This window comes from Seriola dumerili, unplaced genomic scaffold (genome assembly GCF_002260705.1).
Source record: "Seriola dumerili isolate Sdu_G_001 unplaced genomic scaffold, Sdu_1.0 BDQW01000002.1, whole genome shotgun sequence".
NCBI lineage: Eukaryota > Metazoa > Chordata > Actinopteri > Carangiformes > Carangidae > Seriola > Seriola dumerili.
This window is the reverse complement of record NW_019174257.1, coordinates 2,048,961-2,076,232: the sequence shown is the minus strand read 5'-3', so window position 1 is coordinate 2,076,232 and position 27,272 is coordinate 2,048,961. Positions and strand designations below refer to the sequence as shown.

General features: G+C 39.7%; 2 protein-coding genes across 2 annotated transcripts; both read right to left on the bottom strand.

Moving 5' to 3' along the window:
- Nucleotides 1–6,940: 6,940 nt before the first annotated feature.
- LOC111233345 (carboxypeptidase N subunit 2-like) lies at nucleotides 6,941–9,580 on the bottom strand. The gene is made up of 2 exons (XM_022761179.1): nucleotides 9,452–9,580; nucleotides 6,941–9,316 (listed from the first exon to the last, which is right to left on the bottom strand). Exon 2 carries the CDS (start codon nucleotides 9,305–9,307, stop codon nucleotides 6,941–6,943), a length of 2,367 nt encoding a protein of 788 aa, XP_022616900.1. The 5' UTR covers nucleotides 9,308–9,316; nucleotides 9,452–9,580.
- A 1,163-nt stretch (nucleotides 9,581–10,743) lies between these two features.
- Nucleotides 10,744–22,497, bottom strand: LOC111233259. Its single transcript, XM_022761067.1, has 3 exons — nucleotides 22,443–22,497; nucleotides 20,210–22,166; nucleotides 10,744–13,058 (listed from the first exon to the last, which is right to left on the bottom strand). The coding sequence occupies exons 1-3, from the start codon at nucleotides 22,462–22,464 to the stop codon at nucleotides 11,339–11,341; spliced, it is 3,699 nt and encodes a 1,232-aa protein (XP_022616788.1). The 5' UTR covers nucleotides 22,465–22,497; the 3' UTR covers nucleotides 10,744–11,338.
- Nucleotides 22,498–27,272: the final 4,775 nt, after the last annotated feature.

Sequence of the window (27,272 nt, the reverse complement as noted above, 5' to 3'; positions counted from 1 at the left end):
GGGTTGGGTCCACGGATTCATAGTGTTGATACCAAATTCTGACTCTACCATGTGCGTGAGCCGTGGTCGGATGAATCCTGTTTCATCCGACCACGCTACGATTTTTCTTCAGCTGTCCAGTTTTGGTGAGCCTGTGCCCACTGCAGCCTCAGATTTCTGTTCTTGGCTGACAGGAGTGGAACCCATTGTGGTCTTCTGCTGTCGTAGCCCATCCACCTAAATGTTCAACGTGTAGTGCTTTCTGATGTGCTTTTCTCCTCACCACAGTTGTAAAGAGTGGTTCTTTGAGTTACCATAGCTTTTCTGTCTGCTCCAACCAGTCTGGCGAGAGACTGTTCTGTGTGAAACTCGCAGAAGATTAGCAGTTTCAGAAATACTCAAACCAGCCCGTCTGGCATTAAACAATCATGCCACGGTCAAAGAGATCACTGAGATCACATTTATTCCACATTCTGATGTTTGATGTGAACATTAACTGAAGCTCCTGATCTGTATCTGCAGGGATTTATTCACTTCTGCCACATGATTGGCTGATTGGATAATTGTATTAATAAGCAGGTGTACAGGTGTGTACTTGGTGAGTGTATACTCTCTGTATTTGATGGGTTTTGCAGCTTTGAACTCAGTTACATTTTCTATGTTCCTACTAGTGATGGGGTGCTCGAAGCTCCATTTGACCACCATGGGGTTTAAAGTCTCCAAAGAAACCTCACAGCAGCAGAACCTTGGCAAGCTTCCAGGAGTTAGAGAGAAACATGATCCTTCTGCTGGAGTCCTTTTTCTTACAACTTTTCAAATGTAAGTCCAGTATTTTCTCACTTTTTATCTCTGGTATAGTCATCCCAATTCTGATAAAATATCCGGGTCTCAAGTTTGATAGACTTTGCTCTCTCTTCACCAGCCACTTTGTCCCACTGGTTTCCAGTTGATTCATGTTGCCGTTTATCATCAGTGTTTTTTCTGAGTTCGTTTGCTGAGAGTGACATGCTATGGTTTATTCGTAGTCAATTTGATGAGAACTATTGGTAGTCAGCCACATGGACAGGTGAATTTGGCGTTGAGTCTCAGTGGGATTTACAGTACAGTACTAGCATCCCTGAGTAATTTGATTCTGTACCAATATCAAAAGTATTTATTTGGGCCATAGAGCCTTAAAGTAACATTCCATGCACACACCCTATTACTGTATATGTCATTCATTTTTTGATGTTCAGTGTGATGGGAGTTGTCTTGTCATTAAGTATTTTATTACTTTTTGGTGTTAGTAGTTTTCCTCAACCTGCCTCATCCACTTCCACTAGGTAATTTCCCATAAATTACTTCTGACAACATAAGAGGACTTGAACTTGTCGCTCTCTATCAGAAATACATGTTTCCTTGTACAAGTGTTGAACATTGTAAATGGTTGATCTAGAAAGAAGCATTTTTGCTACACTCCAGATATAAGAACAAACGGACGACCAACAGTGCAAAGAAGGAAGGAACGCACATCGACATCAACAATCACTGTAAGTCTTTTTTGCCTTAAAGTTTTTATTCTATATATCACAGTTCACCATGAACTGAATCTCCCCCGAGAGCCTTCTCTCAGCTTTTCTAATGACTTCATAAAGCAAGAAAATGGTAAGAAGAATGAGGGGTAGAGTGCCCAAAAATCTATCAGCCACATCTCTTTCATATGTTCCAGATATTCTCTATAATAGGCCTCTCTTGGCCATTAACCCCAGGTAATCAGGTGTACTATCCCAGCTGAAAATCCGCCAGCTTACTGCAAACTGTTTTCCAGTTGAAATGTCTTAGTTTGGCTTTAATGGGTTCCTCCTCATTTTATGGCCTCTTATGTTCTTCAGCACATTGCCCTTTTCACACGCAATTACCTCCTCAGCTCCATTTCAGACTCATTAGCAGGACTTGCAGGCTTATCCTTCCCTAAAAGCAGAGACTTCAAGGAAAAAAACAAGAAGTTAAAATGATGGTTTTCTCATGTTAGACCTGTGCGGTAATGGAAAGGATCGCAGAGGGAAGATAAATGCTTGAAGTTATTTTCATTTTATTTTTATTATTTTGTCAACTTACTCTGTAATGTCATCTATTTGGTTTTCTGTTTTAGATTCTTGCACATTTATTTTAAATCACCTGGAATAGGTGACATTAAACCCAAAGAGGTTTGATGTCAAACATGTAACCATTCAAGGTGTTTACAAGCAATAATCTGATATGCGGCCCTCCGCCACATTGAATGTTTCTGTGGATAAAAGAGGGTCAGCAATTTATTGTCAAATGTAAGCCTGTGTAGCAGAGTTTCAATTGCATGGCTTTGGACACATTTAAAACTCAGATAACCTTCAGAGCAGCGCTTAAAACCCTGCAGTCAGCAAACAGCTCCAGCTAGTCATTACATTCACATTGCCTCATGGCAAGGTCCCCTGCTACCTTGTTAGATGTAACTAGCCTTTTGATGTCAGTACTTGTTGGCCCATTTACAAGTAAATTTGTATTGTTTTGGACTCTAAGTCTCAGGTGCACTTTGACATCTGCACAATGTGGTGCGAAAAAAAGAGATAATAAGAATAGTACCATTTTTAAAATTTAAAGTGGATGAAACAGTACATTAAACATCAAACACAACATTGCCTAATGTTTTCAAAGTGCAGAAAGTTTCTAGGTGGTTTGGCAGTTCTCACTTAAAGCTTGCACCAGGATGTTGCTTGACCTCAGGATATGAAGTTCCTGGAAGAAAAATTGCACATTTCTATGGATGCACCTGGAAATTCAGAGAGATAGTTTTGAATGCACAACTTGAGCTGCCAGGACACTAAAGCCAGCTGAATAAAGAGAGATTAATTCTAAGTGTATAACAATATTTACTGAAGTTTGCCATAGAGGAAGACTGAAGTGTTAGATTATGCAAAAGTAGGTTGGAAAGACAGAAGGACAGAGTTGAAAATATATGTAAAGACCAACATTTAAGGACCCATTGGCTCAAGAATCGCAGGCAGATGGATCATTGGTCAGATATGGTGACATCAGAATTGCTAATGTACTACAGGGAATTTGTAATGTGGGAAAGCGGATCAGAACAGGAGGAAATAGCAATTCACTTGTCAAGGAATATAGATACATGAGAGAAAAGATATTTGTCTTAATCACCAGTGCTGTTCAGCATATATTGGAACCTCTGAAGACTTATGCCAAGTAATGAAGCTTTACCCGAGTCGTTCCCAGACTTTTTGGATGGTGACCTTGTAAAATGAGGCAATGTCTACTTATGTACCCTCATCACAGGTTCTGCCTTAGTGTGGACATGAGTGAGTAGTTCAACTAAAGAGTTAGTTTAGACTGTTTAATTTGAGGACCCAAAGAGGTGAAGGTATAAAATATTTCAAAAGTCATTAAAGAAAAACATAATGTTGTCTATATATGCTTTTTTTTTATTTACCGCCTTAATCATCTTGCAAATTCTTGTATACAGTATATCGTGGGAACCCTTGGGGAGTGCTGACTCCTACAGTAGTTTGGAAATTATTGCTTTGCAGTCCATTTGGCATTGTTTCTTCTTAGCAGGAGGAAGCTGTGTAACTCTACTTTCAAGGTGGCACACATTAAGATGTAACAAGGCAACATCATTATGTACAGCTGAGTCTGGTCATGATAGTATAATAAGATTATATCTCATTCTTCTTAATAACATGGCCAAATAGAAAATGAAGAGGATTGTGCTGAGAACTGATCCTCAAGGGAGCTCACATCATGACGAAACATTTTCTGAGCCAGAGATATTAAAGATGAGAAACCAGTTTCAGGACATCCAGAGCTGACAAATGGAGATTAACTAATAAGTGTTTCTCCTCAGTATCTGATGCAAAATTGCATTGAAAGTTATGTTTCAGGTTAGGTAAATCATAGAAACGTCCATTCTGCAGCTGAACCAATGTAACAGATGACCTGTCTGCCTCTGTCTCTGCATAAATTTTAGGTTTGTAATACAGTTCTCCAAATCACAGTGCGATATAGGACAAGCTTCGGCTGAAAAAACTGAGGTCATGGCTGCTGTATTTTATTTTTTTTATTGTGAATTTTGGAGTTCTAGCAACCTGCAGGAGTTTACAATTAAAAACACATGTATGATTGATATGGTATGTGGATTTATTTTATTATTTTTATACTCCACTGGTTTAAATCTGACTACTTTTAGGGTGACAAATACTATACAACCCTAGCAGTGGTGATGGTGATTTCTTGTCTCTTTCAGAAAAATCAGAATCAGAAAGTCCTAAAAGCTGCAACTGCTTTAACTGTAATCGCAGCAACACAAGGAAGATAGTGTGGACTAAAATACACCAGTCACTCAAATGTGGATAAATAATAAAGACATCAGTCTATTTACCTCATGTGGAGACGAGAATAGCTCTGTGATGCAACATCACAGGACTTAACAAAAACTAACCGTGCAATACACTTAGCTGCAATTCACAGTGGGATTAAATATTTAGCGATGCAACTCTTAGGGTTTCTCATCGTCTTGCAGTCAAGTTTTGTATGTTGGTCTTCTTCAGCAACAGACATCTGTTTGGCTGTTGGTTTAGGGCAGGATTGATTTTGTACTGATTTTGTACCGAAGACTTGACATTAACAAGTGCATTTACTTTTGGTTCACATTCTGTCCATTCTGATATACCCCCTTATTTATCATTTCCCTCTTACCGCATCAAAACGCCCATTTCTGATGTAATCAAGTCAGCTCTCTCTCTGTCACTGTGTGTATGTGTGTTTCTCCATATAGCCCCTGGGTTAAATCAGATAAAGCAAAGTTATGTTACCCTCATCCAGCATCTTCATTCACTATTCTTGCTGTCTGGCACAACTTCATAACATTTTCTTTTCCTTTACAGAAGGCTCTTCCACAGGGATTTATGTAAGTTGCCGTGTCTGGAGTAGTCTCAGTCTGGATCCCATCTGATTAAATATGAACACAGATTTTATCTTATTTGAAACAAGATTTTTTTGTCAACGTCACTTGGTTTTAGTGGGGAACCTACTCTCTAATTCAATACAACAGTTTGACTGAGTGGAGAGGCACCGCTGGGAACATTTTAAGAGGTGAAATGGTTAAATAAATCTTTTTCTCTAGTCTTTGTATTTGTAAGGTGCTGTTACATCTGATACAGAAGTGCCCTCTTGTGGAAGAGATTCATATCTCTACGTCTTTGCACAGCAAGAGACAATAAAGTCTCTTCGTGACAAAGGAGTAAACAAAAATGAGTTTGGCTCAGTAATACTATAAATTTTGAAAATTCAGTCAAACCCATGGTCCCAGGCATGATGAAAAATTGTAGCGTTTAGTAATTATGTTTCTGACTATAATTTCTGTTGTGCAATAGCTAAATAATAAAGCCAGTAGTATGAGTAAAAACACAAAAATATCACTTCACCTGAAACAAAGCAGGTGATATGAAAATAGTTAGTGCTAAGAATGCACTGAATGTACTGAATTAATAATGTAATACAGTATACATCCTGCTTAGATTTATATTTGACAGTGATGGATGATGAGTGATTTTATTCTAGCTTATTTTATACAGTGCAGTCCATAAGTGGTAGGATAGTTATATGTTTTTCATCATTTTGGGGCTATTCTGCAACTCTGAGGTTAAAGTTGAACTTTTTGCCGTTCTGGATTTTGGACAGTGTAGCCCCTTTTACCTTTAGTGGTTTATATAAAAACGACAACTTGTTTTCATGGTTTATTGGTTGTACATGAAAGCACCCTCAGATTAAAGTTGGTACTTAACCTCATAATTACTCATAGTTCTATGTCATAGTCATCGTTCTGCTATACCATCAGAAAAACAACACAAAACTATTCAGACAGGCAGCAGGTAAGCAGTTTCTACAAAGATACAATAAGGCTAGTTTTTAATTCATTATTACACACACACACACACACACACACATGTACAAATTCACACACGTTCGGCTGGGTTAATGAATCTGGCTGCCTGCTCTGTTCCTGTGCTACTGTCTAATAAAGGTCTTAATTAAGGTATTTAACCTTTAGCTATCAGGCAGGCAAACCTACCAAGCACAAATCCCAGTCCCAGACTCCTGCTCAGTGTTTTCCACTTTGCCACTTCGTCAATTTATGACTTGTGGGATTCATTTGTTTTTCATAGAAACATTATAGGAAACCACTGATAAATAAAGAAAAATAATGTAGTAGTAGTATTTGACTTGTGCAAATGAAACTAGCCATTACATTTTATTTAGACTTCTAAAACATCATCTACTTAGCAGACATTTTTGCCAATTCCAGTTTGTGTTATAGATAAAGCTGCCTTAACTTTGACCGAGACAGGGGAGGACATCTTGTAGATCTCTGGCTCCCCCTGCTGTAGTGGTGTGTGTAACTGAATTTCACTCAACTCCCAGATTTCCAGCAAGAAGTGTATTCATTATTGCATGTTTTATTGATTGTAGGCAAATGCATTATGTAAAAAAAAACACACAATTATGCTTAAAAATATAATGTAAATTTAGAGTATAGATAATTTAAAATATATACATGTATTTGTAAAAATCTTTTACAGCAAAAGAGTAAAAGTTACAGGTGGGACATTTCCACAGGGTAAATACAATCTGATACATGTGATCAGCAACATGACTATGTACAGCAACCTGACTAGCTGATGAATATAGTGGAGCATTTAGCTGCTAAATGGTCAAATATTTAAACTCCAGAAGGTGATAATATGTCAATGTTGTGTTCACATCTTATTTCCACTGGCCCCAAGTGGCCTAAAAAAAACAAAAAAACCCCAAAACAAACAAACAAACAAAGTTTTTGCAGGTGTAAAGGTGCTTAAGCAGGTGTTATGACAGCTACTGGCTCATTTACCATCACGGTGATCAAACCTGTGAACTTTCTCTTAAATGCTGATGTTTAAAGTCCTCGAGTCTCTGCCTCTAATAGAGGCCTCAGGATGACCTCTCTCCTGTAGGAGAAGCGGGTGAGTTTGACCCTGGGGTACATCTTCTCTCTGCGCTGCAGCAGGCGGTAAAGAGCCAGGGTGAACTTAGCCAGCACCAGTGTGCAGGTGATCTCCACCACCAGCAGTGCGGTGTACATCATCATCTGAGACTTGCACTGCTGAACTTTGTTTCTGTGCTGATACGTGAAGGAAGATGATTGGTTGTGAGAGACTGGTTCGACTGGATAGGTGAAGATCACTGGAGTGGTTGGTGGAGGTGGCGTTGTTGTTCTGGTGGTGGTTGGTTGGGTAGTCCGGATGGTGGTGGTTGTGTGCATAGCTGTTGTTGGTGTAGTTGTGGTCATAGCGGTTGTGGTAGTAGTTGTGGTTGTGGTGGTGGGTGCAGTAGTTGTTATAGTAGTGGTGGGTGCAGTTGTTATTATAGGGGTGGTGGGTGCAGTTGTTGGTATAGTAGTGGTGGGGGCAGTTGTTATTATAGTGGTGGTGGGTGCAGTTGTTGCCATAGTAGTGGTGGGGGCAGTTGTTATTATAGTGGTGGTGGGTGCAGTTGTTGCCATAGTAGTGGTGGGGGCAGTTGTTATTATAGTGGTGGTGGGTGCAGTTGTTGCCATAGTAGTGGTGGGGGCAGTTGTTGTCATAGTAGTGGTGGGTGCAGTTGTTATTATAGTGGTGGTGGGTGCAGTTGTTGGTACTGTTGTCGTAGTTGTGGCTAGTGGTGTGGTGGAGACAGTTGTGGTTGGTATAGTTGTAGTAGTCGGAGTGGTTGTTGGTGTTGTGGTAGTAAGGATGGTAGTGGTTGGGAGTGTAGTGGTGGGTATGGTGGTTGTGGGAGTTATAGTGGTGGTTGGCAAAGTGGTGGTTGGTGTTGTAGGAAGAGGTGTTGTGGTAGTAAGTATGGTGGTTGTTGGTTGTGTAGTTGGTAGTGTTGTGGTTGGGAGGGTTGTGGTTAAGGGAGTAGTTGTGGGGGGAAGGGTGGGGCAAATAAATTGATCCTCTGTTAAGGATTTGATTTCCTGCCCTTTCAGATTTTCTGGGTACTCACAGACCACAGGGAACTTGATCTTTTCAGAGTTTGCTTTTATCCAGAGGTGAAAAGAAATCAGATAACAGTCACAGAGCCAGGGATTATCACTGAGATAAAGGTTTCGGAGTTTTGGTAAACGCTCAAAAATCTCCCCAGGAAGCATCTGAAGGTCGTTGTGAGATAGCTTTAGTGTGGTCAGTGACTGTAGCTCGTCGAACACGTTTGCATCCAGCAACTTTATCTTGTTGTTCAGTAGATTCAGCTCTATCAGATTCTCTGGGCCTTTAAAGTATTCAGCTGACAAAGTGACAAACTCATTATTAGACAGATCTAGCTTCTTGACTTCTTTCAAGGCGGTGAATATTCCTTCAGGGAGAGTGCTCAGATGGTTGTGACTGAGGCTTAAAACAGTCAGTTTGGGCATTTTTCCAAAAAGCACTGGTGGTAGACTTGTCAGTTTATTCTTCTTAAGGGTCAGAGTATTAAGCAGAGGGAAGCCAACGAAAAAATCTCGAGGTAAACTAGTGAGAAGGTTACTATCTAAAGTGATCTTCATTAGTTTGTCTTTATGTGGAAACAGATTTGGTGATAGTTCTGCTATTTTGTTGCCGTGCAAGGCAATTTCCTTCAAGTTTGGTAAATTCTGAAAAATCTCCTCAGGAACGTTGGTCAGTTGATTCTCATAAAGCCGTAGTATTTGCAGTTTGTTTAGGTTTGAGAACCAGTCGGCAGATACAGCAGAGAGATTGTTTTTAGCTAAGTGGAGTGACAAAAGGCCCTCAAGACCATCAAATGTCCCATCTTCAATCAATTCGATCTTGTTCCCTTGTAACTGGACCTCTTTTACTTTTTTAAGGCCGTCAAACAAGCCTCTCTCTAGACTACGTAGCTTGTTAAACTTTATTATAATCGACTCCAGGTTGCTGGGGTCTTTAAAGAGTCCCACTGGGAGTGACACTAATTCAGTGTTTGAGATCTCAACATACTTCAGGGACACCAAACCTTCAAAAGCTCCCTGCTCAATAGATGACGTGTGAGTGTTCATGAACTCCACCTTTTCAAGCAGGGTGTTTCTAGCAAATGCTGCTGTGGGGATTGTTTGAAAATGGCTACCCACAAAGAAAACCTCTGTCACAACTGATTTCAGCAACGGAGGAATGTTTGTTGTAGATGGACCAAAGATCATCTGGTTCTCTTTGGGGCAGTCTAGCTCCGTGTTGCATTTTTTGTCTTGAGTCAGTGAAGACTCAAACAGTAAAGACAGAAAAAGAATGATGATTTCTCCTCTTGACATGCCTAGTCACTATGAAAAGAAAAACAAATTGAGTAGTTCAATTTTGACCTTGTGCCCTGTCTTTTGTGATAACTTATCAGTAGCATTATAACAAGTGAAATCTATGTTCTGTTACAGTCAAATTCAAAATAAACATTAACCTACCTGATTATTTCCTGCCCCAGGATGAAGTAGAATGTTGTTGCATCAGTGACGAGACGTAAACAAACGCAGTCTCATTAGTTACCTTCTGTACTGATCTTGGGCCTCAGGTCTCGAGTGCGGAGCACTTCACTCCACATGAGGCGTGGTTTAACACACTTCTGCAGCTTGAGATAAAAGCAGGGATGGAATGTTTTCAGCCTATAACCACACTGCTCTACAGCATGGCTCCAAGATTACAAAACTGATATTTTTTTTTTTTATATAGTCACTGACATTCAGCAACTACAAACTCTTGATTTTGAATGATCAAATTAAAGTAGTTTTCAAAGTTTTGCCATTGATTTGAATGTTGATTTTAAATTTGATGGATGATTAAACTTTCACCACTGACTACTGAGTACCTACAACCTCATGTGTTAGGTATGTTAGATTATTAACCCAGAACAGTTGCATAAACAATAGATCTTTTTTTCAAAGCTTGAATATTCATCACACACTTTAAATGCTTACACACTCTGTGGTATTTAAACAGTTCGATGTGTCTGTTCCGACATTGGAATAACAAAGTAAAACCATAATGTTCCTGTAGTTTATTTAGTTTATTTATCTCCAGTTTTTTGATTATGTTTTGTTTTAACTTCCTTCCCAGAACATTGTTATTGTCAGTTCACAATGAAACGAAACATATGTTACAACATTTGTGATTCATTTATTTTGTCTGGTCGCTGTAATTGCAGGAAGAGGAAACAGTATAATCTTTGGACTGAAGCCAAAATGTTTTCAAACATTATTTGGATGTCCTTGCAATAGATGGCAGTCTTTCACATAAAATTAATTTCATCAAAGGAAAATGGATATAAGTTAAACGAGTGGCTGAAATTATTACCAGTGCTGAATGTACACCATCACTGTGATCCCTTCACCATGACCACTTTTAAATCCACTCAGTCTGGACTGGTGATATTAAAAAAAAATCCTGTGAAGTCTAAGTGATTTCAACAGGATCAGAATCCTACAAAAAGTAGGTCATAACATGTTGTATGTATAACTAAATCTCACTTGTAGGTGTGTTAATGTATGTATTTTTCTTTCCTTTCGTTCATCTAATATATGATACAGTATGTTGGTATAATGCTGCTTGCTTTTATAACTTAACCTTTCGTTTGTGGGAGTTTTATCCTCCACCACATCCCTAAATAATGTGTAAATAAAGTATAACTTTAAATAAATAAAAGCACTGTTTGCATGTTATACCATGAATGGCTTTGTTCAGTAAATGATTACCACAAAGATTGCTCCCACTAAAAGCAGTGCATTTATTCAATGTAGAGAAACATTTTGCATTGAATTGTGTTACAGTGGAGTAAGAATTATGTCTTTGATTTTGTATGGATAGTCCTTTTGCAGAAAAAGTAAAACTGTTCTAAATGTGTTGTTGTTAGCACAAAAAATCATTGTCAAACTGCAACAATTAATCCTGAAAAATGAGAAACCATCGAACAGAATACTGGGTGCAGTCTAAATTTCACTGAAAGAAGTACACTGTTTCAGTGCATTTGGGTTTACATTCATCAAAATGTCCCAGTGTCCCACATAATTGCAAGGTGGGTGTTTTTACAGTTAGTGTGTAAGAGTGTCTCTTTTTACAGCACACATTCCTGGTTGGTAAATTTGATAAGTAAAAACTGAATGCTAATGAATTCAAAAGAAAATCTGTTTACTTATTTGTTCTAGCTGAAGAAGAAGGAGTTGAAGAGGTTCTTTCTATGCCGTTGAGACTCTAAAATCAACTCTATGCTCCAGTTTTTCCAAGTAAACCACACTAATCAGCGAGCAGTTTCCCTTGGCTTTAAAAGTTCTTGGGTTACTGATGTTGGGTGTTTTAGTCTACAGCACAGAGTTCTTATTTCTGCGGCCTATATTTCCCCGGCCCCTCTTGTTCCTCCTCCAGCACACACAGCTGATGATGACAGTGCTGATGATGACAGTGGACACCACTGCGATGATGATGAGGATGATCAAAGTATCATTAGAAACCGTTCCCTTTTCCCCTTGTCCGCTGCTGGTGACCTCTTCATGCTCTGCGGTGGGTGTGGCCTTGACAGCAGGTGAGGAAGTGCTTCGTCTGGTTGGAGGGGTATTGGGTTTCCTCCTCTTCTCCGTTGAGGTCAACACAGGCTCTTTGGTAGAGCTGAGAGGCATCAGGTTCTCATTTGTCATCACTGCAATCATCTCACCATTCATACTGAAAGGTACTTCACACACCACAAGGGTTTGGTTGGCCTTGGATGGATGCCGTATCAGCCAATCCCTAAGGGGCACAATGTCCTTGTCACACCTCCAGGGGTTCTGCTGCAGGAGTACTTCGTCTGCCACGGTGAGCGCATCTAGAATTTCCTGTGGCAGGTTGGGAAGGGAATTGTTTCTCAAGTCTATCTGTCCTAGGTGGTTCAGACCCTGCAGAAAACCCAGAGGAAGGGAGCTGATGAAGTTGTGCTCCAAGGAAATGTTGACCAGACTGGGCAGACCTTGGAAAGTCCCAGCTTGCAGGGTTGTGAGCTGATTGGTGTGAAGTGATACCTCTCCCAGCTGCTCCAACCCTCTAAAGGCCCCAGCAGAAACATAGCTGATCTGGTTGCGACTGAGCACCAGGAGATGCAACTGAGTTAGATTTTTGAATGTGTCATCCTCCACACGGCTCAGCTTGTTGTCATACAGCCACAACTCCTGCACGGCCATGGGCCCAAACACCCCTGGACCCAGACTCTCCAGCTGGTTTTCATACAGTGAGATTTGGGAAAGGAGTGGCAGGTTTAAGAAGATCCCTTGTGTAAGAGATGTAAGCCTGTTATGAGAGAGGAACAGCTTCTCAAGCTTTGGAGTCTTAGAGAACAGGTCATGGTGGAGCTGAGTGATTAGATTGTCATTTAGAGATAGTTCCTCCAGGTTTCCAAGGTCATCCAGACTGCCCATAGGAAGTTCCCGCAGCGAATTTTTACTAAGTCGCAAGGTTTTAAGGTTAGAAAGACCCTTGAATGTCTCTCTAGACAGTTGACTGATGTTGTTTCCGGAAAGAAAAAGGTAATTTAACTCGGTAAGAGGGTGAAAGGTTTCCACAGGTACAGAGGTGAAAAGGTTCTTACTAAGGTCAAGAGCTTTCAGATATGTCAGTGTGGAAAACCACTTAGGGCGTAGTACCAGAAGTCTGTTGCTCTTCAGATTCAGAGACTCAAGCTTCTGAAGATTTTGAAACAAAGCCTCAGGAAGATCTTGCAGTTCAGTGCCACTAAACCCTAGAGCACCCATATTCAGGGTGGAATCGAGTGTGCCAGGGCGCACTTCTCTCAGAACAGTGTCTTTAATCACAAAGATGCCAAGGGCATTAGAGAAATCAGTCAGGTCTTCTGGCTTCAGAGAGTAGATACTGCAGTTGGAGAAGTAGAGGGCAGTGGTAGATGAGGGAACAGCTGTGGGGAAGTCAGAGAGGCCACTGCAGAGGATCTTGGTTCCTTGACATTTGCACTGATCCGGACATGCCCAAACAACAGCATTAAGGGCGCAGAGAAGTAGGACCACAGGAAGGGTCAGTGGCAGGTCCATTTTTTCCCTAAAAAGAAAAAAAAAAAACAGATATGTTGCACTCAAGGGTGGTTATGAGTCTTAGATCAGATTTACATGCCAAAGGGCTTCATGGTCATTATGTCATAAATACCCTTAATTCTTTGTCCTCCACCAATTTTACATGTCGGAGTCAATTCACTTGTCACTGGGAGTACTGTCACTCGGCCTGTTTTTTAATGTCATAGTCTTCGTCAAATCTAATATGGATACTGAAGTGACATTACTTGAGCACCTTTTGGTCTTGGAGACTACACCTTTTTAAAAGAAAGCCAGTGTGACAAATAGTGGTTAGGTGTTTGAAAGTTGTGTGTCTTTGCAGCCTCTGCTGCTTTAATTGTGTCCATTATATTTAAATCTGTCTTTTGCAAGTCTGCCAACTTTAAGGAACTGCAATACAAAATCACTGTATTACTCCTTCAAAGTCAGCAATAAGCTTTGATACCTTTGTCTAAAAGCTGGCTGACCATACATAGATCTTTGCAGTCCCGTTTAAGTATGAAATTACTGATGGCTTTGCTCATGAAAGAAAATGAACTTCTCCGCCCTAAACATGAACTACGGGCAATGAGGAGCATATTGGCATTTGTTGTGTCTTTGTTGTGTTTCTACACTGCATGACTCTCTGAGATTTGATGTACAATAGTTGGTAGTTTATGTGGTCTGTTTTTTTTCTCCTCCTCTTACTGAGAGCACAGCCACAGCAGGGATTCTCTGCACTTTAAATCACCACCATAATAAGATAGTTATACTGAAGGCAACTCTAATTAGTAACAGTGCTTCCATGTTGCAGCCTCAGCATTCTTGTTTTAACCAAAAAGGAGACATTAGCATAAATTGATCCAGTGTTGTATTTTGCTGCCTGTGGGTTGGAGCATTGCCCATCAGCATTGCCAGAAGACCTGGCTGGTAAAACACCACGCTTAGCAACCTTTTGGCATCAAAACCATTTCTCCATTATTTGTGTTCAACAGCAATTTTGGAGCTCACATAAGCTTGAAAAGTTTGCTGCAGAATGTTTTTTAGAAATAACACCTGAGTATATGCTCAGGTAATATGGCCATGATGTTTGAGTTGCTACCAAAAGCAAAAATGTTTTCTGTTTTATTTCTATCTTTGTTATGTCTTTACCTCAATGTGTCGGATTGCCTGCACATGTTTGAGGCTGAGGCTGTGTTCACTGTTTGTAATGGCACAGGAGGCTCTAAAGATAAAGCTGTGCCAGCATCATGACCTGCTTCTCCATACAAATCCCTTTAAAGTCCAGCAGCCTCAGGTTGGCAAGCGTGAGTCGTTTCTCAGTGGCTGAGGTGTATTAGGCTGCAGGAAGAGTCTCAGTGAGGAAGTAACTTTCTAAAGAGGCCACCATGTCCCTCAAATGAGCCCATCTTTCTTTCTTTCTTTCTTTCTTTCTTTCTTTCTTTCTTTCTTTCTTTCTTTCTTTCTTTCTTTCTTCATAAAACACATTCTGGTGCATCACAGTTCTTCCTCCTTTTGACACATGTACTCATGTCTGTTTTCTGTCCAGTGGTGAGCTGCTAGGTCCCTAGGGAAATTACTGTTTTCATTATTAGTAGAACATTATTACTGTGCTGCTTTATTTATTTATTTCTAACCACACATCTTCTCCTTATTTATATTACTAATATCAATAACACTTATTAGTTATGACCTCTTATTTGTTCATATTAGGTTTGTTAGGCAATACTCACTGGTTTTAACACTCTTCCCACTTCCCTTTTTCTTTAACTGCTAAGAATGTGAAAGGTCAGAGTTCACATTTAAGACCAAGGGTTGTGTATGTGGGATGTAACGCAAGTCAGTTATCTGTTGAGTAATGTGCTATCTGAACACAGTTCCCCTTCAACTGTCCATGTTCCATTAGAAAACTCTCCTACATTTAAAAATAAATTCAAGCAACTAGCTTTCAGACACATGACACATCGTCTCATCACACCTCCTCCTCCTCCTCCTCCTCATCCTCGACACAAAAGCCCTGAGAATTGTGCAGCCTGTGTCCCTGTTGAGTATGAGTTTAATAATGTTCCCATTTGAATGAAACCTGACAGCCAAACCATGTTTCCCCTCTGGTACATATTATAATGTCCCAGTCCAACCAAAACCACTGTCTGCTCTTGACTGGAACAATCTGGAATGGTCTGCAGCACAGTGTAATGGCTAAAGCATTTCCAGTTCACCATTAATTGCTTAGATTTTTTTTTTTTTTCCCATGCCGGAGCTGAAGGATCAGCACTTTGTCTGTTATGAAAACACTGAACCAGCAGAGGAGCGCAGAAACTCGGTTGCCATGCCACTGAGCATTTATTCATTTTATATATAAAGGGGTTTTGTTTACCACTTTAACTGACACAATGTTAGGACTCAAGCCGTCAGATATAAACCAAATTTTGTAGCAGACTTCACTCATTCACTTAATCCGCTTCATATTAGGAATCCCAGTAGGCAGTATTCTGTTCTACACACAATCCTTGGCAAAATCACCCTGATCATTATCATTGTCTTACTTTCTTATCTTCTTTATGATAAATGTCCTAGCTGAAATCTGTTAACCAGGACAGCATGCAGAAGGAAGAATGACAGAACTTACCTCCAGTAGTGGCTGACGAATGAGTGAACAGAGACAGTGAGTTGGTGTGGCTATCCTTTATGTACGTCCCCCCCTTCCTCTTCAGCCTTACAAAACCTCTGATGAAAGTTTCCAGCACTCTCTGAACTCTCACAACATCACATTTTCCTGCTCTTCATCATCACTTGATTCCCTTCATCAGTCAGTTTTGTTCTTTTTTTTCTTTTTTTTCGCTCTGAGCTCATGAAATCTGCAGGTCCTTTCTCTGAAGCTTCAGTGGCACTGTTCCCCGTCTGGTCACCCCCCCCCTCCCCCTCCCCCAACCCCTCTCACACGATCACACCCAAACTCTCTTTTTTTTTTAAGGGGGGTCGGGGAAGCCCCACCCTCTAGAACTGGATTTGTGTTAATGTGTGTTTGAATGCATGTAAGAGGATTTGTAATCTGTACTTCCTCTTCTGGGATCCACATGTTTTTTGGTGTTTTCTTCCAGGAATGGGTGGTATATTTGTGTTTGAGGTTAGTGTAACAAGGCGGGTGAGAATTTGGTTTGGTTAAAGTTTGTGTTGTGAAATTGTTTTGTGTGTACAGTGTGTCCCTTCTTCTTTTTTTATTGTGCATCAGCTGCACATATCTTTGGTATGCTATCCCTGGTCTGCTTGTAAAATTTTGTCATTTGGCAGATGGTGCACGATGATCCAAGAAAAAAAACCAAACAACCAGCATGCTTGTATTCAGTCTCTCTTTTGTTGCAAAAAAAACTTTCAGTGTTGCGTAAGTCTGGATGAAATTATGTGATGAGGCTTTCCAGAGAGCTTCTGTTTGTGTGTGTATATATAGTATGTTGGTGTCTGACACCCACTGAATCATAAATATCCAGATTTTTATTTGTACCCCAAATCATTAAAGTGATGTCAGTATGGCAGAAAACACAGCACTGAATGTTCTTTTAAGCAGTTGTTTTTTTTCTGAACCTGTTCATGTAAAATTCAGTGTGATTTGGCCACGGTGCTACAATGTGGGATGTTATGTTGAGCAGGGAGTGTTCAGCTGCTTTTAACATTCCTGTGTTTCTGTGAGTAAATCCATCTGTTTTATAACACGACAAACTCCCTCTCTACCACAGAAAGCAGATAGTGAGGGTGGAGTTAACGTATAGAAAGTCAGTTGCCGCAGTGTTTCTGCTTTAAAGTTATAGCAAGATACATATTGTAGAGAAAGTAATAACTGCACTGCAGCAGTTCATACCAGTGTTTTATAATTAGAGCCCCAAGGGATGTTCTTCAACTGACTCATGAAGTCCTTTTACTATTAAGCTGGCACACATGTAATTCACTGTATAGCAACATTCACATCTGTATCCCATAATTTCCATATTATAGTTTCCAAACTTTACTTCCAATATTACCACAGGCATGTGTCCACATGGAGCCATAACATCAATGATAATCTAGGCATACTTTTCTAGACCAGGTGACATGTTAAGAGTTACTGTTATGTTATGTTATGTTATGTTATGTTATGTTATGTTATGTTATGTTATGTTATGTTATGTTATATCTAACATAGTAGATAGGAAAATAAAATAAAAAGAGTGTAAATAAGATTAAATAAGATGTGTGACAGTAGATATATTAATTAAAAAAACTAAATCTAAACAATAATCTAAAAGGATACAGGATCTGAAAAGATACATACGGTGACAATGCCTTACAAAAGCATAAAAGTATTAAAAAATAAATGACAGTCACTATCTTCACTTCTTTGTCCAAGCACATGTGACCTTTGATACTGACCTCTAGGAAATACAGTTTCCAATCTTAGTTCCCATGCTTCCCATACACTTTCAGTATACATCCCTTTACATTTGAGGAGCTTTTCAGTATCAAAAAAACTGCCACTGAATTTGCTCCAGGAGTGTTGCCAAGATTAGTTGGTGAATGGTTACAGACCCAAAGACAGTAATGGATCTGTACTGACGGGCTTGTATAGATAAAAGCCTGAGCTACAGTAACAGCCATCCCCCTGGGTCATACATGATAATATGCTATAAGGGTAGATTTCCTCCAAAAGATTTGGAGAATATTTACATAGCTAAATTACGCTTTTCTAAACTAAGAACTTGGATTCATGACAAAACAGCTCAATTTTAAATGGGAACCAGATGGAGACCAAAAAGAAACACATTACACTAATGTTATTGTAACTGACTTGTTAATGTCGAAACTTCTTGTCTAACAGTTAATTATTGGACTTAAGAGGATTATTGCTACAGCCAAGAGTCTGCTATAAATGTGCTGTGGAAAAATTTCTATGATTTTCAGGTTTAATACGTTCATTTAATTTATTTCGGGTTTGGGAATCGACATTTTTCACTGTGGCCGAATATTGTATCTGACCCCTGCAGTGCGATTTCCTCTCTCTCATGCTCATCCTCTCTCACTGTGTGTGTGTGTGTGTGTGTGTGTGTGTGTGTGTTTGTGTGTTTGTGTGTTTGTGTGTTTGTGTGTGTGTGTGTGTGTGTGTGTGTGTGTGTGGGTGTGTGTTGGTCGGTGGTGGTGATGGAATGACTGGGGGGGGGGGGGGGCACTGTTGTGTGGGCTCAGCGTACTGGAAAGGACTAATCACCCGTTGTCATAGCAATGAACTTGGTTGCTGTTCACCAATTCATCCTCTTTTGTTCGTCGTTTGTTTTAAAGTCCAATCACTTCTCGTGGAATTCACGGCATCCGTTGTCATTTTGTGAAGGTTTAAAAGCTTTGAAAAGCTTTTTTTGGACCAGCGGTCGAACATTCTCTGTTGTTTCGCCTCCAAAGAACAATGTTAAATGGTGTTATCAGTCGAATGCGTAATAATCAACACAGTTTGTTACAAATGTAACTTCAGTTGTATGAGCTGTATGGATAATGTCCACCAAAGTTCTTGTGTAAAAACATTTGTGTGAAAACTTTAGGATAAATTTAAAGAGCAACTATCTTTTGTCACACTTTATCTCGGCTATGTTTTAAGTTAAGTCATGAGTGATAACATTCCAGAAAAGGGAATTATATCTTTTATATTATATATATCATTTTTATTCACAATGTAGAATGTGATAATGAAAGAGATGACTTCATTCAAGCTTCCTGTTTTATGTCTGTTACGATAATGAAGGTGTGATCGTCCCGGTATCCATGTGACTCATTTAGGGAAAGCACGTTTTCTCTGTTTGGAAAGCTCTTTCCCATTCAAGGAAGCTATGGAAAAAAGAACCCCAGACAAGAGAAGAAGCAAAAAATATGACAGAATTTCTACAAGCAACTGAGCTCTCTTTACCAAATAGCAGGTACAGAATAAGACCAACAGATTTAGATCTTCCTGATCTTCCTTCATTATGATATTGATACTGACACTGGTTCTTATCACTACTGTGTAACGTGGCCTTGGCCAAATTCAAACAGATAAAAGACTGATTACTGATGGAATGACTGGAATAACCTCTTACTGTCATAGCATGACTGCATTGTTACATGCCTCTGCGGCAGGAAATTCCACAGGTATCTGCCAACAGTGAAAACAACAGAAAGAAAAAAAAGAAAGAGAGAAAAAAAGATTTATTAAGAAAGTCGACTGACTGTTCAAAAATAGCAGTAAAAAACGTTTTGAAGCTGTGAAATCTTTTCATGTAGTTTGGAACTTTCACCACTAGAGGGAAATATTTCACCTTTGATTAAAACATTGACTTGGTTTATGATGCTGAACATTTCATTCTATAAAAGTTTGGCTGTCAAAAGGGCAAAAGCAGAAATAAAATATGGAAAATTTGCCCATACTGTTAGTTATAGTGTGTCTAAATCTTCTTGAACGCATAGACATAGCAAAAGAAGAATGACAGAAAGTAAGTTTTATTTAATGTGTTTATTTTAAAGCATAAATCTAATGCTTATTTTCATTGTTGATGAATCTGGCAAATATTTTCCAGATAAATAAATTCATTGTTTAGTTTACAAAATGTCATAAACCACTTGTCCAAAATCCAAAGAGATGTACAGCAATTAACTGATATACAAAACAGAGAAAAGCAGAACATTTGAAAAGCTGGGGCCATGTTCTGCATTTTGGCCAGAAGAGTGACATAAACTGTTGTACAGCTGAACAAAACAGTTGCTGATTAATTTTCTTTTAGTTGACTATTTGTTTAATCAACCAATCCTTACATTTATACATAAATTATATAAAAGTATGAACAAATAATTTGTATAATATATAAATTGATTAACATTAGCACAGCTCTGTTTTTAAAGCTTACAAACTGTATCATATAATGTCTTCTATTATATTAAATCTTTACATGTTTATTTTGCTATCTTAAAATACCTTCAGCTTCATTTTTTTTGGTGTGTTTTAATTCCTTATTCCAAGTCTAGCTGTTCAAAAGTAACACTTGAAGATACATCTAAATCATCATCAATACAAGCAACAAACAATAGTAATCTTATATTAGCTGCAGCTTGTGCAAAAGGACAGTTTATCTTGGTCTCTCATGCACCAGGCCTGATAACATGTTTTGTTACCCTTCATTATGTGTGCGCTGAGCCTTCAGCTTATCCATGGTCTTGCCGAGGCGATAGATACTATACATGGCAGCAAGAATGAGGAACAAGCCTGCAGCCACAAGAAGGATATGACAAAACATGTAGGAGCCAGCCAAGGTTGTATCTGAGGGCAGAAACCACACATACACCCAGCCCCTGTGAAAGTTGTGGTGAACAAACTCTGGCCCCTGTTCAACCACCAGTATGTCATAGAAAGGAGCTGACTTAGGATAAATTGAGTCAGTCTCAGAAATGAGAAGAAACTCTTCACTAGGTAGAGTGGTGCTTACGGTGTGGAGGGATGTTGAGTGTGTTGTGGCTTCTGAGGTGGTTGAATCTGCAGGTTTGGTGGTTGCTGGGATGGTGGCTTGTTGGGTAGCTCCTTCAGTGGTGGCTGATGTTGCTCCAGGTAGTGTGGTTGTTGAAGCTGTTTTTTGTCCAATTGTTGAAATGGTGTGGAATGGTTGTGCTGGCTCATGCAACTCGTTCAGTGTAGGAAAACTTGGGACTGTTGTAGTATCACAGAAGTTGAAGTCCTCATCACGCAGAGAGACAATCGTACGGAGCAGTTGGTACATTGGACTTTGACACATCACATCCTCTTTGTCTATGACCACATGTTGATTATGTCTTATCCATCTTGCAATACCTCGGATACCACAAGTACAATCCCAGGGGTTGTCACTCAGTGTAAGAGACCTCAAAGCTGTATTTGGTAAGAAAATATGTCCTGGAAGATTTTTGAGGTGGTTCTTCTTCAAATCGATGGTCAAAAGCTCTCCAAGGCCCTGAAAAATGTTTTCTGGTATATTCTGAATCTTATTGTCATTTAGAAACAACAGGCCCAGTTTGGTTAGTCTGGAGAAGAGCTGAGGATGTAGATGATGGAGGTTGTTGGATTTCAGCGAGAGTTTCTGAAGGACAGGAAGACAGCAAAAAAGGTCTGAAGGCAACTCCCTCAGTTTGTAATTTAAATGGAAATTAAGCCTCAGCAGCCCAGACATATTAGCGAATAAGTTTCCAGGAACGGTAGTGAGATTAGTATTATATAGATAAAATTCTTTCATCTCAGGCATGTGACCCATCAGCTCGTCTGGTAAAGATAGCAGCGGGTTGTTGTAAATGGTAAGATGGCTCAGCATGGGCATGTTATAAAAGCTTTTTTCCGGGATAGTCTGAAATCGGTTGGAGGACAAGGTGAGGGTCTTCAGGTTCCTCAGTGACCAGAAAACCTGAGGTGGGAGGCTGGCTATCTGGTTGTGGTGGAGTTTAAGCTCCTCAAGGTTGACAAGTTCATCAAATATCCCATCTTCTAGCACCTCAAGCTCGTTTTTATAGATCGAGAGGCTACGGAGTTTGGGTAAGGAGTGAAAGATGATAGGTGGAAGGTACTTTATGGAGTTCTTGCCAAGGTTCAGTAAGGTGAGGTTGGTCAGTCCATCAAAAACATCTGAAGCAGGACTAGTCAGTTTGTTGTGTCTCAGGTCCAGATGCTGTAACCCAACAAGTCCGTCAAATATTTCTGGAGCAATGGTCTCCAACTGGTTTTCATCAATATACAGCTGTTCCAGAGCGGTCAGAGGACTGAACACTCGAGCAGGAAGTGTAGAGAGATCGTTGGATGACAGCTTGACGGACTTGAGCTGTGGAGCGACGTGGAAGGCCTGGGGATGGATGGTGTGTAGATGGCTGTGAGTCAAACTGAAGCGCAACAGGAGGTCCTGGTTTGCCAGGCTCTGCTCATTTATGACATTCATGTTTGTGTCATTTAGGAACAGCATGTATGTGTGGGAAGGCAGCTGCTTTGGTATATCTGTGAGGGCGTAGCCAACACACATGACGGCGCCATTAAAGTTGCACAGGCAGCTGTTTGGGCAGACCATGTTGCAGGTGAGGTGCGGCAGAGTACAGAGGATGAGTATGAACCATAAGAGCCCTGTGCAGTCGAGATAAAGACACATTCAGATGCATATGATCAAATTTGGAATTATATTCTTACATTACATTATTATTGTAAGTTTGTTTCATTAATGTAATCCAAAATAGCAGTATATAGCAGTATTCTTCAGCTATTTATCCAAAATGTCCACATTTTTCTTCGACTCAAATTTTATCAAGTCAGTTTTTAATGCAAATCTGGACTTCAATACTTGACCTAAGTCTCTGAGAGTAATAATCAAAGAAATAAGTTAAAATGTTCTTCTCTACCAACCTCTGACTGAAGAATCCATCATTGACCGTTTGACACTATGATGATGATGATGCTCTGTGTTGCTCTTGGAGTTGGAGCTGTCTGGAGGAGCTGGGCACCCTCTGCCTATCAAATCAGCCCCCCCCCCAGCTAAAATGCCCATCCAAACGTCATCACACCTCCCACTTTTCATGCTACTCCGACCTTGACTTCTCCACTCTGTCCCATTTACCTGGCACCGTGAACTTTTATATTAGGACATTTTTCAAATGTCTGTATTTATTAGGCTTATTTCATTGACACATATGTTATTTAACTTCTTTGCATTGAATTTATTTTAACTATGTTACTACTTTTGTAATAGCCAGTTTCCTACATATCCTTTATTTGTATTGTCATTATTCTCCTTTTATAAAAAGTTTTTGAGGATTTTGGGTTGGGACTGCAAAGTCTGTTGTAAATTATATTTAGCTGTACATTGTTAAAAAAAAAAAACTCTATTATATGAATGACACAGGGGATGTTTGCTCATTTCCTGTGGACTTATCTTTTTTTTTTTTTAAAGAATTTTTTGGGCTTTTTGTGCCTTTAATGGACAGGACAGTAGAGAGACAGGAAATGGGGGAATGACACGCAGGAAAGGGCTGTCCGATGCAAGAGTTGAACCGGGGGCCAGCTGCAGCGAGGACTGTAGCCTCTATATATGGGGCGCCTGCGTAACCCAATGAGCTACGCAACACCCCCATCCTTGACTTATCTTGACAGGGTGGTGTCACCCCACCCTCCCTGTCCTCCGGTTTGTGGACTGAACTGAAGCAGATAACACTTTCTGCACCATTTCAGCTTGAGTGTTTTTGTCTGGTGCCTGTAATGTCACAGAGCAGATTGATATAAAATCCAGTTGGAACAAAATTTAGTGAAGGTATTACTTTGTTTCAGATTTTTATAGAATTGACAAGTAATGTACCAGGAAGTGACGATGTACTATTTACCAACAGTCTCTCCCTGATATCAACAGGTTTCAATAGACTCCCATGATATCATAACCATAGTGGTTACCCGTGCATGCTGCATTTTGAGTCAGATTACACCCAAGTGAATTTAGGAGCTGAATTTGACAGGTATACCAATTCATATTTTGAACATTTTTTTCAGTGACACTTTATTGGCTGATAAATTGCAATATGTCACACAGGAGCAGATACAGGGCTAAAACAGTAATTACGTCATGACCGAATTATACAAAATGCACAATGGTAAATAATAAAAAATAATATAATAGCATTATTTATGTATGCATATATGTAAGCACAACAGAAGAGTTTATTTTAATATATAATTGGGTTTTTTTTTCTTTTTTTTTCTTTCAGTATTTGAAATCAAAAAAGGGAAATGTGGACATTTACTCTGGTAGCACTCACTGGTGGAAATATTCTGCTCTCTTGCACAGCTCAATTTATCTTCATATACTGTATGCAAAGACTACACATTTTGTATTGCATGTGCACACAAACAAACTGCACACACTGTTATACTATGTCCTTGTGTGCGTGTTTTGCATATGTGGACATCTTGTTGTGTAAGTGCATTAATAACCTCTGAAACTGCAACAGCAAAAGTCTCACTATTACAATGCAAAGGTCATCGCTCTTCTTTGATGCTGCTGTTTTAGACTGTGAATGCTGCACAAGGTCATGTTCAGTCTGGTTTCCCAGAGGCCTCCTCTGTTCATCATGCTCTGTATGATTCAGGTCTTTACACAGCAGCTCTCCCATTATTTAGACTAAGCCTGTGACTCAGCGTTGTCACCCTCCTCCAAAAGATCCAATCAAGTGAACTTCATGGTGCAGTAAATCACCCGTCACTGCAGATGAACACCAAATGCCACATTCCTCCACTCAGACGCTTATTTTCACTGTTAAAAATGTTTAATATCTAAAGTGAATTAAGGGTAAAAGTAGGTATGGGAGTTAAGAATGTTGATATGTCATTCAATAATATTTTCAGTGGCCCTTTTGTTGGGAAATTAATGCAAAAAAAGTGTCTTTTTCAACTCTTTTAAGAGTCCATTCAGTGACCAAATCATTTCCAATCATTTCTTTTTAGGAATACTTTAAAAACAAAATCAAAATCACTCCAAAAATACAGATTCACATAATGATTTTATTTGTTTTGTAAAATGAAGCAGGGACAGATGTTGGCAGTTACAAAAAATGTTTTTCACAATTCAGCCACAAGAGAGCAACATAAACACAAGCAGTGGCCAAACAAAATCCCTGCTAAAATAATAATGACAATGATGTCTTTGCAGACAAGTATATTTTTGTCATATCTGACCCTCAAGTATTTCCAGGGAGTAGCTGATTATTTACAGATTAAAGATTTACAACCACAGTCCTTAGATCTCTCATGAGAGCACCTCAGTGCAGTGGTAATGAAACGTTTATTGATGACATTGACTATTATACAACTCTATATTGCTGAGATAAATACAAGTGTGATTATATTACTGGTGTGAGTCTTAAGGCTATGTGGGGCTTTGCAGCAAGATTTCACAGTGGTCCTCCTCCTCTTGCGTCTGTCTCAGACACAGTATTTCCAGAAGCAAGCTGCAGACGAAAAGAGGTGAAGACTTGTAGCATGACATCTGACATGCAGTGTATGTATACTGCAATGGTTATGATATGATGTAAATCCAGAAGTACTGAATTGAACTCACGTTCCCCCCTCTTCTGAGCTATGGATTTGCTTTCTGCCAAATTGGCTGTGATCTCCCTCTCCAACTCCAGGTCCTCCCTCAGCGCCCGCAGCTACAAGCAGAGATCACAGTGATTAAAGACTTAGACGTAGCCGTCATCGCAGTATCAATAAACCATCTATGGCTTTGGTAATCAAGAAGTGTAACAGGTTTTCATTCATATCCAGGTTTTCATTCGTATGAATGAATGTACAATTTATTCTTATTTGTTGAAAAAATTGAAACAAGATATCTACACTCCATTTATATGCAAACACAATATATTCACACTGTAGTGAATCATGGCAGGTTTCCTGGCAAATGCACAGTTGGTTCATGGTGAATCTGTGAATATCCTTACCTGCTCTAATTCAGCTAATTTATTAGCCAGCTCCAGACCTGTGGATACAAAAGACAGTTAACATCCTGCAAGAATGTGTTTGTGTTATTTACATTTACAGTTTAAGCATTTTTTCCCTTCATCTCTCACCTAGAGGATCATCCTTTTCAATTGGAATTAAGCTTTTGTGTAGTAAGAGTGCTAGAACTTTGCTCTGGGCGACTGTGTCTTCTTTGGGATTAAAAACATGGTTTCCTGCACATACAAAGCACATAAAAATGCAACTTTATAAGCACCACAAATATCACACAACACAGACAGAAAATTAAGTCATATCCATCCCATTTCATAGCCAGGCATCGTCTTTTAATTTGTTGCATTTTGGCAAAACTGAAACCAACAATAGCACTAATTTAAAGGGTGCAGTAGTTGTATGCAGCCTCCTCAGAAATCCATTTTCACTGTATTTAGGCTCAAACAAAACCATTTTTGCATACTCACCAGGGTTAAATATGCTCCTTCCCTCAACATTTAGCGCTCCCTGCAGTAGTAACAAACCCAGGAGTCCTAAGCAGTAGTTCACAACAGGAACCCTGTCCATGGTACTCAATGTATGGCCCCAGACAAACGCTGCACAATGAGTTCTCCCTCAAGCAAGGCAAGCAATCCACTGCCTTGGGTCCATCCAGTCAATATATTTATCCTTTCAGAGGCTGGGAGGAGGGGCCAGTCAGCCACTTGCGTACTAAATCGATAGCTAGTCATTGTAGGTTTCGTCAGTAGACCACCTTTTCACAGGGCTCATGGAGCGCTTGAGTGAAATACGGTGATCTGACGTTGTAGGTGAAGCCTGTAACCCTATATCACTCTGACATGGGCAAATCAAACAGAGAGAGGAAGTTATCAATCACCCTGTTGGTTATGAGAGACCAGATTCAGAGGTTCTTGGCACTTGCAAGTCTTTTTCTTTTACATTAATTGCTTCTTTAAATAGGTACACAGGAGTGTGTTGTCTGGGGAAGGAGGGGTAAATTGATTCAGTCCCTAAGTGCATCGTAGCCGGAGATGAGCTCCTCAATCTTGGCTTCAGGACTGATTTGGAGCTGAACTGAACTGAACATCAATCACTGCGGCCAAGCCATCCACCCAACACCTCCCGAGTCACCATGGTCTATTTTGTGCATCAAGGAAATCACATCTCATACCTCTGCCAGCGAAGCAGACATTGTGCTTGTGTAGTGTTAGGGAAATGAGATGGCTGGCAACTGCTGAATTTGGCTGGTCTGCTGGTCTCATAAAAGCCCCTGGTCGTCATGAACCCCTTAGGCCTTGACTTAAGAGCCTGTTGACGTTTGGCATCTCGCATCCAAGAACCTTTCACAAATCCATCATCTTAGCCATTCAACTGTTGAAAGCACAGCTCAAGGACTCGATGAAGAAACGTAACAATGTGAAACAACCTGAAAGAGTCAGGAGAGTGTCTGCTGGGGATATCTTAAACTAAAATTTGTCTGTGACAAGGTACCTGGAACTAAGTCAGACAAAACAGGCATAACGAACAAGGGCATCAAATAACGGCATAGTCTGCTGGGTTGCATTTTCTCATCAAGTTATTTTCTTTTTTTTAAGCAACACTAATGAAATAGGTCTGTATATGACTGAAAAATTAATTCTTTTAGCATGAAGTATGGACACAGTCCGCAGATTTCTAATAATGGTGTTAATGATAGGCAAACAAATGGACCACTAATTTGTCATTCAATTTTTCATTAGA